The sequence below is a fragment of the Balaenoptera physalus genome (genome assembly GCF_965194825.1).
Source record: "Balaenoptera physalus genome assembly, chromosome: 10".
Classification (NCBI taxonomy): domain Eukaryota; kingdom Metazoa; phylum Chordata; class Mammalia; order Artiodactyla; family Balaenopteridae; genus Balaenoptera; species Balaenoptera physalus.
In genome coordinates, this window is record NC_138889.1 from 6,317,673 (window position 1) to 6,334,152 (window position 16,480).

Consider the following 16,480-nt stretch of genomic DNA (forward strand, 5'->3'; position numbering starts at 1 on the left):
CACTCTTACCTTCTCCTTCATATGTCCCCCCGCCCCAACAAAAGTATTCCACTTTCCTAGAAAGCCCCTGAACCATATCTTCCTGTGCAAGTCCTACCCATCCTTCAAAGCCAAGAGGCATTGTGACTGGTCTGTAGAAAAAAACAAGTATTCTGGAAACAGAAACCCTGGGCTTGAAAACCAAATCTGTCACCTATTAGCTGTCATCTTAGGCAAGTTACCTAACCTCTCTGAACTTTCATTTCTCCCCAATAAAACAGAGATGTGATGATATTACTTCCCATAAGGCTGTTTTGAGGATTAAATGCACGGGTGTATGTGAAAGTGGTTTGTAAACAGAAGGGACTAAACACATAACTCTCGTTATTCGGTCTTTCTGTGTCTCTCCAGTTGAAATTGCTCTTTCGTTCCTTGAGGCTAGCAGAACACTACTGCATTCTGCTGTGCAAACACACACACACACACACACACACACACACACACACACACACACACGGCTTCTCCTCCTGCTCTGTCTCAAGGGCGGCAGCCCTTTTGCCACCAGCCTGGTGTCTTGATAGCATTTAATACCTAGTTCAGCCCCTGCCTAACAGGCATGCAGCAGACCTACTGGCCTGCATTGCTACAGCTGGCATCAGCTTACGATGCCAATGGGACTAAGGTGACAAATTCCCATAAGGCCAGCTAGCTTTGTACGGAAACGGGTTATTCCATAGATTGTCTAATTCTGTCAAATGTCCAAGATATTGGTCCCACGGGTGATTAATGTGGGGATAGACACACCCCATCCATTGCCTCTGGGGAAACATCTCAAAGTCCGTGGGCTACTGATGTTGGGTCTATCAGGTCAGTAGAAGAATTAGAGTGACATCACTTAGTAATACTGTCCCACTGATGAATTAGCACATGAATGGGATGAACACTATAGATAAACATCATTAAAGCAACAGAAAATGAAACCGTGTGTAGTCTTCTGCAGAGAGAAAGACACCTGCACAGCTCTGAGATTTCCAAAATTGCTGTTACGGCTGGTTGAAGATTTTGTGAGATTGTGTGTATGTGTGTGTGTGTGTGTGTGTGTGTGTATAGATAGTGGCCAATGGCCTTTAGTCTCCTCAGTTTGTCACAAAACAACAAACAAAAGATAGACTTAGAAAGACTGTTTCAAGACAGGACAAAAAAAGAAAGTCTTGTTATTCAAAACAAAACAAAACAAAAAAATTATTCTCTACCTACATAATGCAACTGCATGTCTAAAATAAATGAAAATAGTAGGGTTTGTTTTCCATTCTAACTCTAGACAGTTGGCCCCTAATCTGAAAATCTTTCTATCAAGTTTCAGGTAGAATGAGACTTTTCCCACAGAAGACGAGGAACTTGCCGATGGCCTGAGTGTTGACTTACAATTTGGGGATATTTTCTGATGTTTGAGGGAGGATAAAGGCCTCAGACCATTCAAAATCCTGCCTGGTGGTTCATCATTATAAAGTTTTCCCAACTCTTTTTTTTTTTTTTTGGCTGGGGCAACTCAGTGCTAGCATTTGTCTAATATTACATTTCTAGAAAAGAGGTTTGGTTTAAATCAACCACCTTTCAAAACCAATACCAAATTAACTGGTTGACCCCAAATAGAAAGAGACATCGAAATCTTAAATCTTACATAATGTGGTTATTATTGAAGACCTACTTAATACACAGACTACATATCTTGGGCCACAAGATAAGTTCTAATGCATCTGAGTATATTTTATTTAAATAGTCAAATATTCAATTATTAAAAGAATTGAAATAGGAATTCAGCCCACCTGCCCCTGGTCTGTAGAGGGGCCTATTGGTTATTTAAGTAAAATATTGTATTTTTTGTTGTCTCCTGATTATGGAGACCTTGTTTGTCTACAGAAAGAGAAGGGTTTATTTTAGAAAAAAAAAATATTATGTAAAAATCCTATCCAGAAATTTGGGATTTTTTAATGAATTATGGAAATAATTCAAGATGGTAGCAATACATTTTTCATTAAATAACAGAAGTGTCTTTAGTCTACAGAGTCAGAGTCTCTATGATTTTTTAAAAGCTTATCTCTCTGTCTCTGTCCCTCTCTGTGCGTCTCTGTTTCTGTCTGTCTGTTTCTCTTTCACACACACGCACACGCACACACACAGAAACACACTGCCTCCAGGGTTCTATAACTCATAAAAATGTAAAGAAAGCAAATAAAACGTTCATGGTATAGTGGAAAGAACACTAGCTTGAGGGTTAGGAGCCTGCTTTCTCACCCTGACTCTGTCACTAGTCAACCATGGGATCTCGGATAATTCAGTAAACTCTGGGCCTCAGTTTCCCTTCCCACAAAAGGAAGATATGGAGCTAAATAATCTCTAAAGCTCTAAAGTTGAAAACCTGAAAACCTGAAGTTGAACAGCAGCCGAAGTGGTAGAAATTATTCACAAACAAATAGGATTCATCGTCTGGTAACTCCCCGAGGGAGGCAATTCTACGTGGTCACGGGACAGAGAAAAAGACACAGCCTGTTTCGCCCGGAGTTCTCGTGAGTCTAGGCGCTATGAAGGTTAATTAAAAGATGCAGGTGGGTAAGCAGTTCACTCTCAGAGTGAAGACAGCATCCACCTCTAATGACAGAAGTAAAGTCTTCGTTCCCGGGTATCCATCGCTCTCTGCTGCTTTCTCCCGGGATCCCATCCTGAAGTTTCCCGACTGGACATGCACTGTCAGTGGTAACCTGCAGCCTGGGCCAGTCTGGCTCACGGACTCTGCTGGTTTTCAAAGCCCAGCTGTCACCTCAACCCTCCTTTCCCGCTTTGCTCTCCCAGCACGTACTGCTTGTGTGATGCTGTGCTTTCCTGAGGCAAAGGGTGAAAGCTGACAGCATCTCTGCCCAACTGCCAGTTCCCTGCAAGCATCCTCTGCGCCCACTCTGGCTGATACCACCACATTGCTTTCTATCCCCTAACCTGCTTTATGGTTCTTCAGAAGTTGTATCACCCTGGACATAGAATTATTTATTTATGTGTCTGTCACCTCCGCCAGAGTGTATAAATTCCAGCAGGGTTTTGACCCCTGTTTTATCCTCAACACATAAACCAGAGCCTTGGAACATGAGACCCCTAATTAAGATTCAGAGCATTAATGAAATACCTATTATAATAAATCCATACCCATGATCTAATTTTCTGCCCAGTCGATCCCCACAAGCCCTGCTCCCAAGGAGAAATTCAACTAATGTACAGTCAACAAAGGTACCAGATTTTATTGAATCCTTACTGTGACCTACGGCAAGGAGGTACTTTGGCCCCATTTTATAGATGAGAAAACTGAGTCTCCAGGAGCTTAGTGCCTTGCTATAGGACACACAGCAACTGAGCAGCAGAACCGAGAATGAGCCCAGGTTTTCTGACTCGGAGTCCCCAGTTCATTTCCCTATTTCATTCACCAGGTCTGCATTTTCTCTGACTGTTTCCCCATCTTTAATGGTCCATGTGCATTGACTGAATCAAGCTTCCATAGATGAAATAAGTAGATTCAATTGAAGACTGCCTAGAACTAAGATGCAGTTTTGGAAACCAGGTCATTCTTAAAGCAGCAACCAGTATCACGTGCTTTTCAACAACTGATACCATCACCGTGGGGAGCAGGGTGGTATAGGGTGTTGTTTAACATTTAGACTAACTTATCTGTGGCAAAAGAACAGTGGAAGGCCTCCTGCAAATTTTGGTGCTCCCAACATGATGCTCGGAGCCTTCCCAGGAGACATGCTTGGAGAGAAGAGAGAGTAATACAGAAGGACTTATTATAACAAGGGTGATGAAGTTAAGATTTTGCAATCACACGAAGTTGTGCAAATTATGCACAAAGTAAAAAGTTCTGCAAAGGAATCCAGACTTCCCTGGCATTCTGGACCAAACAGCTCCCCAGTGATGAGACCCAGAGGTATTTTGAAATATAAGTATGCTTCATATATGAGGAAGAAATACGCAGGTGCATAAAAATCACATCCAGAATTAGTCAAAGATGACTTGTCAAGGCCATTCAAACTGGGAACACACATTCTGAATCTGTGTCTACAAATTCGACATGGTATGTGGTGTCTTCTGACCTCTCTCAGCCTAGAACTGGATTTTGTGGACACGGAGGTACATGTTCTTGCAAGAGCATGTGAGCGTGATATTTTAGGAACTGAAAGGATTGGAAAGGCACTATTGTAGAGGTAATCTAGTCTCGCTATTTCACTTTTACAAAGAGTTTGAAGCTCATACTGGCTGAATGGACTGTGCATCCTCGCACAGAGACCTGGCCTCACCTTGTCCACCGTCCTCTCCAAACACAGTGTTTGAACCAATGTGGGAGTGGGGTCTGGGAACCCCGAGATCCGAAGGTCACCCATGAACAGGAAACTGTGGCTTTCACACAATTTCAATACCAAAGTGTAACTAAACACTCAATCCTTCAGAACGCCGGGCAGTGAAGAAGCCTGCTTGAAAAGCCACTGCTCTGCCCACCAGCAGGGCAGCCAGGTAACCTGGACCAGAGACAAAGGTGCTCCGGGGAGGGTCTGGACGGGACTCACATGCTCCCATCACCCAGGTGAGAAGGAACCCTGTCACTCCCACCCTGGCATGAAGCGCCAGGGTCCTGGTCTAAGCTTGTTCTCATTGACGGCCATGCCAATCCCTGTGTGTGCATCTAAAGAGGTTAGCACATCTTGGGTTCACAGACCACAGCTTCCTCCCTGCCCTCAGGGCCTGTGCTGAGAGGTCTGAGCATTGGGGAGATATTGCTTCACTTCTCCTTAGGGTGTCCACATCAAGACCCTGGAGCCATCTTACCACCCTTCCGGGTCAGCTGGGGGCCTTCTGGGTAAGTGGCAAGCATCCTAGTGAGGGGAGTTTTCTAGAGTGGAGCATCTCATTCCTAAACCAGGGATACTGAGACACTTGCACGCACCCACCAACGAGAAGAGAAGCTGGCATGAAATGACCGGTGGGTGACCACCTCCCTGCAGGAATGCCCTCTCACCCATTCTTCACCCAAGCACTTTAAAGTGGAGAAACCCAGACTCACAGAGGCTCCCTTCAACCCAACACAATCAGTAATCTCATCTCCACATTTTCAAGTTCCTGCTGTTGGTGCCTTTTACTTAAGTCAGCATATTTCAAACTTTCAGAGAAAAAAAAAACAACAAAAAACTTAGAAAATAAAAACCACTACCCCACCCAAATGATAAAAATCTCCTGAATTCTCCGAGCCCGACATCTGCCTCCTCTTCCTCAGCCCTGAGCAAAGACTTGATTCCTCTGGGTTCCGGGAATGGCGGGCTCTGCCAGCCCCCACCTCACCAGACTAATAGCTTTTCCAGACCGACTCGGGCTTGGTGTTGGGGGACAGCCTCGCAGCCAACTCCTGGTCCCATTCATTCCTCTCGGGCCTCTTAAGGCCAGTCTCATTAGGGGCTGTCCCTCCTCTCTGCTTCTGGCTCCACTTCCCCCTTCCAGAGGGAGCAGGCAGTCAACCCTCGTGAAGCCTGCGGTGAAACCCAGACCCTCACCCGTCCCTCTGGGCTGCACTTGGCAACGTGGACCCGGGCGCGAGGCGCGGGGTGAGGCTAGGGGCTGGGGGGTAGGGTTTGGCCGCCCGGCAGTCCTCCGGGCCGCCGGCTCAGGGCCGCTCACTTTAGGAGGAGCGGCTCCGCAGGCGCGGGACCCTCTTCGAGAGGCCGGTGGGAGCCCGGGCGCGGAGTGCGGGAGCCGGGCGTGCGCAGCGGCGCGGAGCGGCCGGGAAAAAGATGCCCCGGCGGAGGAGCGGCGAGGCCGGCCCGTTAGTCCCGACGAGCCGGCAGCTCCCGAGCGCCGAGAGCCCGGCAACAGAAGTACCAAGAGGCAGGGAAGCCGGCCCGCGCTGACATGTAAACAGGGCTTCCATCTGGAGCAGCCCGCGCACACAGACCCCCAGACACACTCGCTCGCACCCCGATCCGCCTGCAACCAATCCACTTGCCCGCCCCTGGGCCCTCCCGGCAGCGGCCCGGGCTGCTGGCGGCTGCCCGCCCGCCCCCGCCGTCTTCGGCCTCGGGGGAGAGGAAGCCGGCCGCCGGGCGGGTGCCCAGCGCCGGGGCCGAGGTGCCCGGCTCGCCGGGTGGGAGTGGTGGCCCCGGAGGTCTCCGGCCCACGGCTGCGATCAGCGCCCGGCTCCCCGGGTTTCACGCCGCCGCCCCCGCCCGCAGCCCGGCCGGCAGCGCGGTGGGAGGGGGCCGGGCTCCGCTCCGGGCAAGGGGTGCGGGGGAGATCGCCCTCGGCGGGGAGCCCGGCGGCTCGCCCCCGCCTGCGAGACTCGCCACCCGAGCGCGGGAGGAGACGGCGCGAAGCCGGGGCGCGGAAGGAAGGGAGAGTGGCCACGTCTTCCGGGACCCCGGCGCCCCGCGCCCAGCCTGCCCGCCGCCTCGCCGCCCCGGCCGACCCCGGCGCTCCGCGCCCACCGCCCGGTCGCTTACCTTAATAGTCCCGTCCATTTGGCCAAGTCTGCAGCCGAGCCCCCCAATATTCCACACATTGACCCGGTTACAGCCTGACCTCGCAGCCCCTTCGGATTAGCCCGGCGCGGCCTCTCTGGCGCCCTGGGCCCTCCCTGCGTGCCCCCCGCGAGCGCCCTGCCCTCGCTCCCCTGTGCACGTTTGTTGTTGTAGCGGAGCGAAAAAGAGACAGTTAACCGGATGAAACTTTTTTTCAGCTAATTTTGGGAAGTGACTTCACTTTGCGAATGGGGAGGAAGTCCTATCTCTCTCTCTCTCTCTCTCTCTCTGTCTCTCGCTCTCCTCTCTCTTCTCTTCTCTCCCCTCTGCTCTCCCTCGTCTTCCCTCTCCCCCCCTCACACCCCCTCTTCCTCCCCTCCGCGGGTCCTGCTTTTCGCATCACACACACTATATAAATACACGCGGAGATGCCCAGATACATTCATGCGCTGCGCACACAGGATACTTGCTCCCGGGAGATAAGAGCGAGCTGGGAACAATGCCGGGGTCCACGCCCGGCGCCCGCGCCCTGATTCCCGCAGTCTGCACGCCTCCCCCCACACCTTCCCCCAAAGTCCAACACCGAACGCCTTTGGCCTCCTTCCTTTCCAGGGGCCGTTGGCCGAAGGTGGCCTTCCTGACTCATTCACTTTCCGTTTCTTCCCACAGATACGTTCATTAATGTTTTTTCCAGCCGGAGTCAAACTTTTTCGGGGGTGGGGGGGGGAGGCGGGGGGCGGGAGAGTTTACTCGGGCTGGGGACAACCTGGAGCCTACTGCCCGGGAAGATCCGGACGCGACCGAAGCCGACCAACCATTAGAAAGTGCATCCAATGGGAATTTTTCCACTCGGGCCCTGGGCTGCGGAGTCGCGCAGACTCCCGGAGCGGCTCACCCATCGACGCGGACTCGGGGCGGTTTCGGACGGACCCCGGCAGTCGGGGGCGTGGACTCGGCTCCCAGCGAGCTGTTAGCGGAGGGACGCACGCGGGGAGGAGCGCCTCGGCCCCTCCGCTCCCGGGGAGGTCCCGGCGCCCGCCGAGGGCCGGGACCTGCGGCACCCCAGGCCACTGCTCCGCGCCTTCTAGGGTCAACCCCCCGGCACATACCCCGACCCGATGGCCCAAGCCCTGGCACTCGGGTCAAAGCCGCCTGTGCAAAGCCACCTTGGGCCCCGAGAAACCTACACTACGGCGAGACGATCCCTCCAGGCTGGCCGGCGGGTCTCCAAAGCACAGCAGGCAACATCCCCACACCGACCCAGACTTCTCCCGGGTGAGACCCCCGGGGCCGGGGCTCCAGACCATCATCCCCACCCCGCCGTGAGGCCAACCTCCCTCGGCCCGCCTTGTCGGGCTCCGCCATCCGGAGACCTCCCGGGTCCCTCCGCAGTGCCGCCGCCCGCTCCAGTTGGCGCAGCGAGGGGACCCCCGGGCGCTCTCGGCCTGACTCGCTTCTCCCCGACCTCCTCCGAAACAGGTTACCTTGTCCACGCTCTCCAGACCACGCTTTGGACTTTCTCACTTTTATTTAAGAGTCCACCCGGAGAAAGAGGAAAAAAAAATCCAGAGGAGATCCGAGTCAATTGGAAAGAAAAATTTTCAAAAGGGTGTCCACAGCGGCGAAAAAGGTGACTTATTAATTCTTTATTTCTTCAGGAGCAGTTGAGCCCGAGAGCTCGCTGGCCTCCCTCCCTCCCCCCACCCCCCTCTCGAAATTAGTCTCATCAATTCAGCTCCAATTTTGGGTTCGAATACAGACACAGGTCTGAACGTGACCAGACCTGGAGTGGCGGATGCAGCTTGCCAGCGATTGTGACTCGGTGCGCGTACGGGGGAGAGGGGTGGGGGATGGGATGGGGGTGGGATGGGGGCCGGGCCGGCCCCCCCCCCACCTCCTGTCTGCTTCTCAATCCAGGGGTCTGCTCGGGGGCTCCCCTGGGACCGCCACATCTGGTTACCGCTAGCGGGGTCAGTCCCCCCCTTTGCCTGGGGCCACCAGTTCTGGAGTTCAATTAAAAGAAATCAGGCTTAACCCTTTCCTCCCCTCGGCCCCGACGCCCGCCCTCTTTCTCTCTTCCCTTCAGCGTTTCCACATGCTTTCCAGAGAGGAAAGAGGTTAAAGGGAAAGGAAGAATGAATTACATCCTTTCAAACCCCAAATTGTTTCCTTTTCAGCCCAGACTCTGCCGACCTTCAAACGACAACAAGGCTTTCAGGAGGGAGCGGGGAGACCGCTTCCCACACGGACCTGACCAGAAACCCGGCACCCCCGGGCCACATTCCCCCTCTTTCAGGCACAGAGAACTCCAGTCTACGGCCAGAGGCCCCCTTCCTGGTGCTGGGCAAACACTCAGGCCGTTAAAGGCCACCGCAGGCCAGCCAGCGTCTCCCCCTTCTACACCCGGTCTTCCTAGTACTTGAGAAGGCACCTCTGTGGCCAAACATTGGCCAGGTGTCTCTTCCCAACTCCTGTCCAGCCTGGTAAATAACAGATTGGCTTCACTGCTCCGATCAGTAAGTCACCCCAACATCTCTAGTACCCCCAACTCCTTTTAGCAGGAGCTGCCTCTCCCCTAGGGAGAACTCAATGTGGAACTAGATTAAAATGGGGACTTGCCCTCCTGCTTGAGCTGTGGAACTCAACAGCACTTTCTGTTTCTGCCTGTAAAACCAAAGCTTCTGGCAATTTCATAATTTTGAAGATGGTGGGGAGGGGGAAGAGGCTGGCACTGGTACAGCTGTCACCCCTTAGTGACTCACTGACTGGCACTGGGGCCGTGGCTTTGAGTGTTTACCAGCCCCTCTGTCAGAAGCTCCTGTCCATTCACAAGGTCCTCCACCCAGAAAGAAGAGCCCCCCCCCAACTCTGAAGAGCCCTCTGAGGGAATCTGCGTCTCCCTGTGACCCGCACTGGCATGGCAGTGGGCAGGGCTGCCCACTTATGTAACTCTGGGTTTGATGTCCCACTCCACTGCTGCTGCTGCTTTTTTAAATCCTGAAGGGGGAAAAAAGCCCTAACCAAACACAACAGTAAACAAGTCTGCCCTGTTTAATGTGGTTACCACCAGACATCTGGAAAGATGGTTTGATCCTGGCAGCTCACATTGTTTTCACGAGCAGCCAAAGAGAATATTTCGAATGTTTGCATTGAGACAAATTGATAGAGAGCCTGTGGTGAGGCGGCTACAGATGAAAATGGTCTTGGAGCTGGGGAGGGGGAAATCCTTCCCCTTCTCTCTCCTCACCCCTCTTCTGCCCTCTCCCCTCCCCCTCCTCTCCCTTCTCCTGGCCCAGCTAGGGGCTTGTTACCCCAGCCCACGCATTTGCTCACACCCTCTTTCCTGGCTCACCAGAGACTGTCCTGCCTCTCCCTTTCCCAGACTGGGCAGGGCTGGTGACCAGGAGCTGATGGCCCAGTACCATCCTGCCCACTCCACCAGCCCCGGCTGGCTTTCAAGTCAGGGGAAGCTCACAGCCAAGGGAGCCGAACCGGCACTGAAAACAAAAGCTAGCAACCGGGGGTCGGGGTGGGGTGAGGGGGACCAACAAAAGAGCCCACCACACGTTTCTAAGTCTAAGGTCACTTGCAGAAAGCATGCCCACGGGGGCGAATACTCAGGAAACCTTTGGACTTGGAGCATTTTCATTGCAACTGTGGTGGGGCGACTTGCCTCGCACCATCCGCACTTGACAATATTTTCAAAGATGCGGAAGTCCTGCTTCCCCCGGGAGGGGAGCGGCGGGGTGAAACGTGTCTTGGCTCGCTCAATGTCAGCCCTTTTGACCCGGTCAAGACTTTCCAGACGCGGCTTCCCGGGCTTCTTCGGTCCCAGCCCGGGTTGGGGGTGGGAGGACGCGACAACCGGAGCCGGGTCCCTGGGGTGCCTCCAGACCTCGGGGCCTCCGGTCACTTGAAACCCCGAAAGATGCCAGGCTTGGCAGGGCGTCTCGGGCGGGTCCTTCCCCTTTCGTCCTCCCTCCTCCCGGCCCCTCCGGCCCGGCGGCCTCGGCGGGTATTCGAGCTGGCAAGGGGGGTGGGGGAGGGCGCGCGGGGGAGGGATGGGCGAACGAGCGCCAAAACTCCAGACTGCACAACTGCAGCTTCAAGTGTCTGGCCCCTCGCTCGAGGCCATAATTAATTTGAGATTTATTTTTATTGGAGAACTCGAGTCTCGTCTGACCTTAGCCAAACAAGGCAGCTCGAGCCGCCCCTGGATGCGCTTGAATGCCGGGGAATATTTCTGCAGGAAGGCTCTGCAGGCGCGCCTGCTTTGAATTTGTTTCTCAGACTTCATCGACTCACAGATTGAAGGAAGATTTAGAGCCTCTGCTGGCCCGGCCCGCTCCCCACGCTCGTTCTTGCCTTAGCGCCAAGAGGGTTCAAAACGCTACGTGGGAGGCCGCGGCGGCGGGAGGGCCCGGGAGGGGGAGGGTCTCTGCGCCCCGAGCCCCTGGCGCTCCGGGGCCGGGTCCCCAGACCACGCGGCGTCGAGGAGGAAATCCCAAGGGAGTCCGAGACTGACCAGAGAGCGCAGGCTGACAAGAGGTGGAGACCAGCCAGGTGCCGGGACCCTCACCCGGTGGCGGCGCCTAGATGGGGGCTTTGGGGGAAGGGAGAATTCAGCCTTTCCAAATCTCCAGCCGCCCTGCCTCCCAGCCGCCCCAAACAGCATGCAAAGTACAGACCTGTGTCCTTGAAACGCCGTTTCAGGACCTGCCGGCCAGATGCTGCCCCTGGGCCGTGCCGTTGCGAACATTCTGGGGCTACCAGCCTCTTTTCGTCTGGCTGGGGGGAGTCTCCCCCAGAATGCAGCGTGGGCTGAACCAGCACGCTGGTTGGAGGGGGAGCGAGAGCAAGGAGTCTGGGAGACTCGTAAAGAGGGAAAGTGGGGGACCCTGCCAGTCTCGAGTGGGGCGGCGAGGGGTCTTCGGGGATGTGCTCCTGGCGCTGGGATTGAGACGTGCTTTGCCCAGTGCGGGCACCTCGCAAGGACGTGGTCAGGGTTCCTGCACTGGGTCTCCTGCCCCTCCCCGATACCTGCAAGTGGAACGTCCTGGTTGAACATTCGCATTGGGAAACCCGGCTCCTTGGGTTTATATTCTAGCTCTGCACTTACCAGCTCTGTGGCCTTGGACAAGTTCCTTAACCTCTCTGTGCTTCAATGTCCTCATCTGTACGTTGGTTTTATAATAGGATCTACCTCAAAGGGCTGTTGTAAAGATGAAGTGAGTGTTTAGAACTCGCCTGGCGGTCAGCACAACTTTGCCCTTATTGTTTGTATCTTGGCTCTGCCCCTTGTAAACTGGGTTACGTTAACCTCTCAATGCCTCAGTTTCTCATCTGCAAAATGGACCACCTCCTAGGGTTGCTATTAATATTAAATAAGTTAGTACAAATACAATGCTCTCCCCCTTTTCACCTTTCTCTTGCTCCTTCCAGCCTCAAACCCGCCCTACGCTCTCGCCTGCGCTGTCCTCCTTGAGCACTTGGAACCCAGATCGCTGCCCGGGTGGAGTGGGCACCCTTGGTTCCCCAGGGCCCGGCTCGTCTCCTGGCTCCTGGGGCCCGGGCGCCTGGACCTGCCGTGTTTGTCAATAATATCGAAGCCGAGTGCTGAGGCGGGATGGCCGGGGCTTGGCGGCCGGGGACTGTTTGTGCCCCTCTGGCAAATGGTAGGCGTAGGGAGCCTTCGGAACAGACCCAAGATTGTCACCGCCCCGCGGACCTCCCGACCTCATCAATGCACCTCTTTGTGCAACAATACAAACTTTGTGGCTGCCGAAAAATCCATTTTTTCCCCTTGAAAGGAGCTCCTGCGGCGAGCGGCTCCCCTGGCGGCCAGAGCTCGTAGACTGCCGCCCCTCTCGCCCTCCCCCAGCGGCTCCCTCCACTCCCCGGGGCCCGTTTGCTTCCTCTCTGACTCTTGGCCTGGGTCAGGCTCCCGGGCTCCCACTTGCCCCCCTGGGTCAGCCTTAAGGTTTTGGGTCCCCGGGTGTGTGCAGGCTCGGGGGTCCCAGTGGATGGGAGAGAGACTGCAGCTCCCCGCCCCGGGGCCCTTCGCAGCCCTCGGGGCAGAGCCGGGAGTGAGAGCCGGGTCAGCTGCGCCCCGCGTCCCGGGAGCGGTGGGGTGGGAGCGGTTACCGCGCCCATAACCCCTCAGGAAGCCTGGACGCCTCGAACCGAGCTCGCTGTAGTCTGTGTCTGCTCTGCCACCTCCTGGGAGCCATCTATCCACCCATCCGTTTACTGATTACCCATCCATTGATTCACTCGTTTTTCATTCATTCATCACTGATAGATTAAACACCCCTTCCCGGCCAAGCCTCCAAAACCTGGCTTCCCCAAAGGGACTATGGACTCCTTCAGACCACAGGCGGGGAAGATGCTACTTGGTGTCAACAGATTTCCCTTGAGAGAAACAGCAGGAGGGCTGGACGCAAAATTGACGCGCCCAGATAAGACCCGAGAGTCCCCACGCCGTCGAGGTGCCCGGTGCCCGCAGACGGTCACTCCGCCAGGCATTCGCGGGTGCTGGACGCAGCGGAGGGGGGCAGGAGGGAGGGGCGGGGGCCTCTCGGGGCGGGGTTTCGGGAAGGAGGGGCGGAGCCGAGACCTAAGGAGGTGGGAGTTAGTTTGCCGAGCCGCAGCGGTCCTTCCTTTTCGGAGCTGGGGAAGGATCTGGGCTGCTACCCGGAAGGTGGGAGGTCGCGCTTGGGCTGCGAGGGGACCTCGCCGCGGTCCCCACCCCGGGCAGCTCCGCACCTTCGGCCCGCCCCGCTGGCGGATTTTCATTAAACGTGTAACCCAGATGTCCTGGCCTCGGTTTGTTTACATTCTTGGGAACTGCTGTGGAAAAGGAAAAAAAAAAAAAACCCAAAAAAACCCAACCCCCTTCGATATACCTTCAAATACAGGAATCTGCGCTTTTGAGGGGCCGGTGGAGCCGAAGAAGGTGGGCTTGAGGACCGGGGGTGTCGAACCCGTAAGAGAAGCGCGTCGCGATCACCTGCCCGCACCCACACGCGCGCGCTCACACCCTCACACTCTTGTCCACACAGACCCCTGACTCGGGGAACCTGCTGTGCACGGCGCGGCGTGGGCGCACGAGCCATCGGGACCGGACGCTGGCCCGCGGGTCCCGGTGCCGGCGTCTCGGCTTTCCTGCACGGCCATCACCGGGCTCGCCCACCTCCATTCTCCCAAACAGAAGCGGCCAAGAGGCTTGGTCCTCAACCAGGGATTCCCGAGGGTCTGCCCCATCCTCATCCAGTCTAGCTAGTGGCCCCAGCTCCACACCCACCTGCTAAGAGCGCGGCCCGCTCCACCCGCCTCTTTTCCCGCGGAAAGGGGGAAGGAACCCTAGGTCCGGGGAGAGGGTCGGGGGGTGCTGGGGGGGGGTCATTACCTGTTTAAAGACGCTGTCATGTCTTACCTTGACGTAAGACGACGTGTCGGGGACTGTCTGAAACATCCTGGGTGGGTGAGGAAGGGTCGGGAAGGCCCAAGAACCAACCTGGGTTGGAGAAACCTCAGTCACCCGCGAGCGGAGCAAGGGTGAGATGGTGGGGGGCAGGGTGAAGTGGGAGAGCAAAAGAGAGACGACAGGAGGGCTGGGAGGCTCCGATCCACCTGGACCAGTGAGGGAGGGTGGGGTGCAGGTACCCTCACCCTTCCTGCGCCTCTATCCCCCAGGCTTCAGGCCAAGGGGTGGTGGTGAGAGGCAGCTCACAGCGTTGGGTCTCTTTCCTGCAGTCCTGTAACCTTGTATCGGCAACCGGAGATGCCCGTCTCCCCCAGGGCCTGTGTAGTTTCTTACCTGGGGATGCAGAGGTGGCGATATGGGTGCGCCCTTGCCAGAGAAGAGAAGGTGGCCAGGATAGAGGTAGGTCTCCTCAGCTTTGCAGCCCGAGGCCCCAGGAAACAGAATATACAGAGTTGCCCACGCTGGGGCCCTCGGGGCACAGACCTTCTGCCTGACTCCCCTACCCCCCACCCCAGGCCTCCACTAGCAGTCCAGCTGTCTCCCTCTTCCCTGCTGGGGGACCGCTTAGAAGGGCCCCTGGCTCAAGGTTCTGGAGGTCTACGGAGGCCCCTTTCCCAGAACGCACCCCTCACCGCCACCGCTTCTGGAAGAAATGGAGTTTCCCCAGCAGAGACAAAGACAATGAATGAGGCGGCCTCATTTCTAGTGGCAGGGGAGGTGGGGTCTGAAGTTTGAATATTTGGACTGGAGGACGCAAAAGCTACCCTAGGAGGCCAGGTGCCTCTGCGTGAGTCTCTCCCCGCCTGGCCAAGTCTGGCTGCTGTCTCTCTCCTCTTCCTTCCCTTCCTTCTCTTAAACCATCTCTAACGTGGCAGGGCGCAGCTTCTACAGCAGCCAATGTGTTTCTGATAAAACGCTTTTCTCCCCACTAACGAATTCCAGCTTTTTGGCTCCCGAAGCCACAACAGACACACAAGTTCAGGGACCAGGTACGTTTCTCCAGGCTCCTAGATTCCCATTCACTGTTCTCCCCTGGTGCCCTTGCCCTAGAGTCTCCCCATTTTCTTTGAAAGTTGGAGTGAAATTTGCAAGAAGAGTGAGCAGGAGGGAAAAAAGGACAGAAAAGAAAGCCTGGGAGAGAATGAGAGAAGGAGCCCCAGAAAGCCTCCAGGCTGCACCGAAAGCAGGCAGCCGTGACCCTGCATCGCCCCCAGAGATCCCTCGCAAACGAACACCCACCTTAGACACCCCTTCCTGCTCCGCCAGCAGGAGCTGGATTCCGACAGCTCCAGGGCGTTCAAGCTCTTGGTGTGAATCCTCTGCCCCCAGACTCCTGATCCTTGGCAGAACGGAATTAAACCTGCTGGCTGCCCAGAGCCAACGTTTGCCTTTCTTTCCAGCGTATCCAGACAGGCAGCCTCAGCTCCCGCACATCCTCGGGGGCTGCAGGAACCACTCAAGTCCGTGCGTCCTGCAGCTTTCCTCCCCGCCGCCTCTCTCCAGCGTTCTCTGTCCCACTCCCTCTTCCTCTCTCTTTTCCGTCTCTTAATTTGATTTCCGTTTTCTTATCAATATTTCAACTGCTGTCTGATGAATTGTTCTAATACACAGCCACCCATCTGCCCCCAGCTGCTTTTCCAGAAACCTCCCTGTGTTCCTAGGAAATGTCAAGGATCACCAGAAACCACCATGTATCATAAATGTAAAGACACACAACCGAGTCAAGCCAGGAGGAGACGGAGAAACCAGGGCCTTCTTTAAGCTGATTATTCAGTTTCAAACGATTGCAGCGCAAAGAATTATTCTTCAAATTTAAATGATATGAGTGATGTCTACTTTGATTTTTCAAGCCCTTAAGTTTTTCCTCCTTAAAAGTTACTCCTGGGCTTCCCTGGTGGCGCAGTGGTTGAGAGTCTGCCTGCCAATGCAGGGGACACGGGTTCGAGCCCTGGTCCGGGAAGATCCCACATGCCGCGGAGCAACTGGGCCCGTGAGCCACAACTACTGAGCCTGCGCGTCTGGAGACTGTGCTCCACAACAAGAGAGGCCGCAATAGTGAGAGGCCCGCGCACCGTGATGAAGAGTGGCCCCCACTTGCCACAACTAGAGAAAGCCCTCGCACGGAAACGAAGACCCAACACAGCCATAAATAAATAAATTAAAAAAAAAAAAGTTACTCCTTTCTCTTATTTGGTCCTCTCCAGGCATCTACCTCCTGACTCACATTTTCTAGGCAGCATCTATAAGAGCAAGTAGATTGCAAGTGTCAGGGAACCAACACCATTATGGGGTTTTGATTAAAAAATACACATACATTTAAAAACACTCTTGCTGTAACACAACATTGTAAATCAGCTATACTTCAATTTTAAAATAAAACACTCTTACTAAGGGATTTTTTCTGGGTCCTCAGATTTGTGTTTTCTTGAAATTTGGAATGTTGCTCATTTCTTGGCTTGTAGGCCACGTGTAG

General features: G+C 54.9%; 1 protein-coding gene and 2 long non-coding RNA genes across 7 annotated transcripts in view; 1 reads left to right on the forward strand and 2 right to left on the reverse strand.

Moving 5' to 3' along the window:
• The window catches only part of FLI1 (Fli-1 proto-oncogene, ETS transcription factor), a 122,106-nt gene extending 106,001 nt beyond the window's left edge, over positions 1 to 16,105 (reverse strand). Inside the window, exons 1-2 of one of the 3 annotated variants that reach the window (XM_082476284.1) lie at positions 15,247 to 16,105; positions 13,957 to 14,037 (exon numbers count right to left, since the gene is read on the reverse strand). In XM_082476284.1, the coding sequence (XP_082332410.1) occupies positions 13,957 to 13,995 (39 nt within the window). In that variant the 5' untranslated portion in view covers positions 13,996 to 14,037; positions 15,247 to 16,105. Of the gene's footprint in view, positions 1 to 6,503; positions 7,206 to 13,929; positions 14,038 to 15,246 lie in introns of those variants that run through there. The other 2 variants (XM_082476282.1, XM_082476285.1) reach the window with 2 other exon arrangements.
• Positions 7,295 to 13,074, forward strand: LOC309667650. Of its 3 annotated transcripts, XR_014267877.1 has the most exons (4): positions 7,295 to 7,796; positions 8,001 to 8,151; positions 8,281 to 8,343; positions 8,699 to 9,152. It is a non-coding gene; the product is annotated as an uncharacterized lncRNA (long non-coding RNA). The 3 variants fall into 3 exon arrangements; XR_014267878.1 differs by lacking the exons at positions 8,281 to 8,343; positions 8,699 to 9,152 and adding an exon at positions 12,823 to 13,074 and having other exon boundaries at positions 7,298 to 7,796; XR_014267879.1 differs by lacking the exon at positions 8,281 to 8,343 and having other exon boundaries at positions 7,299 to 7,796.
• On the reverse strand, positions 10,626 to 12,814 carry LOC309667652. Its single transcript, XR_014267881.1, has 2 exons — positions 11,210 to 12,814; positions 10,626 to 11,124 (listed from the first exon to the last, which is right to left on the reverse strand). It is a non-coding gene; the product is annotated as an uncharacterized lncRNA (long non-coding RNA).
• Positions 16,106 to 16,480: the final 375 nt, after the last annotated feature.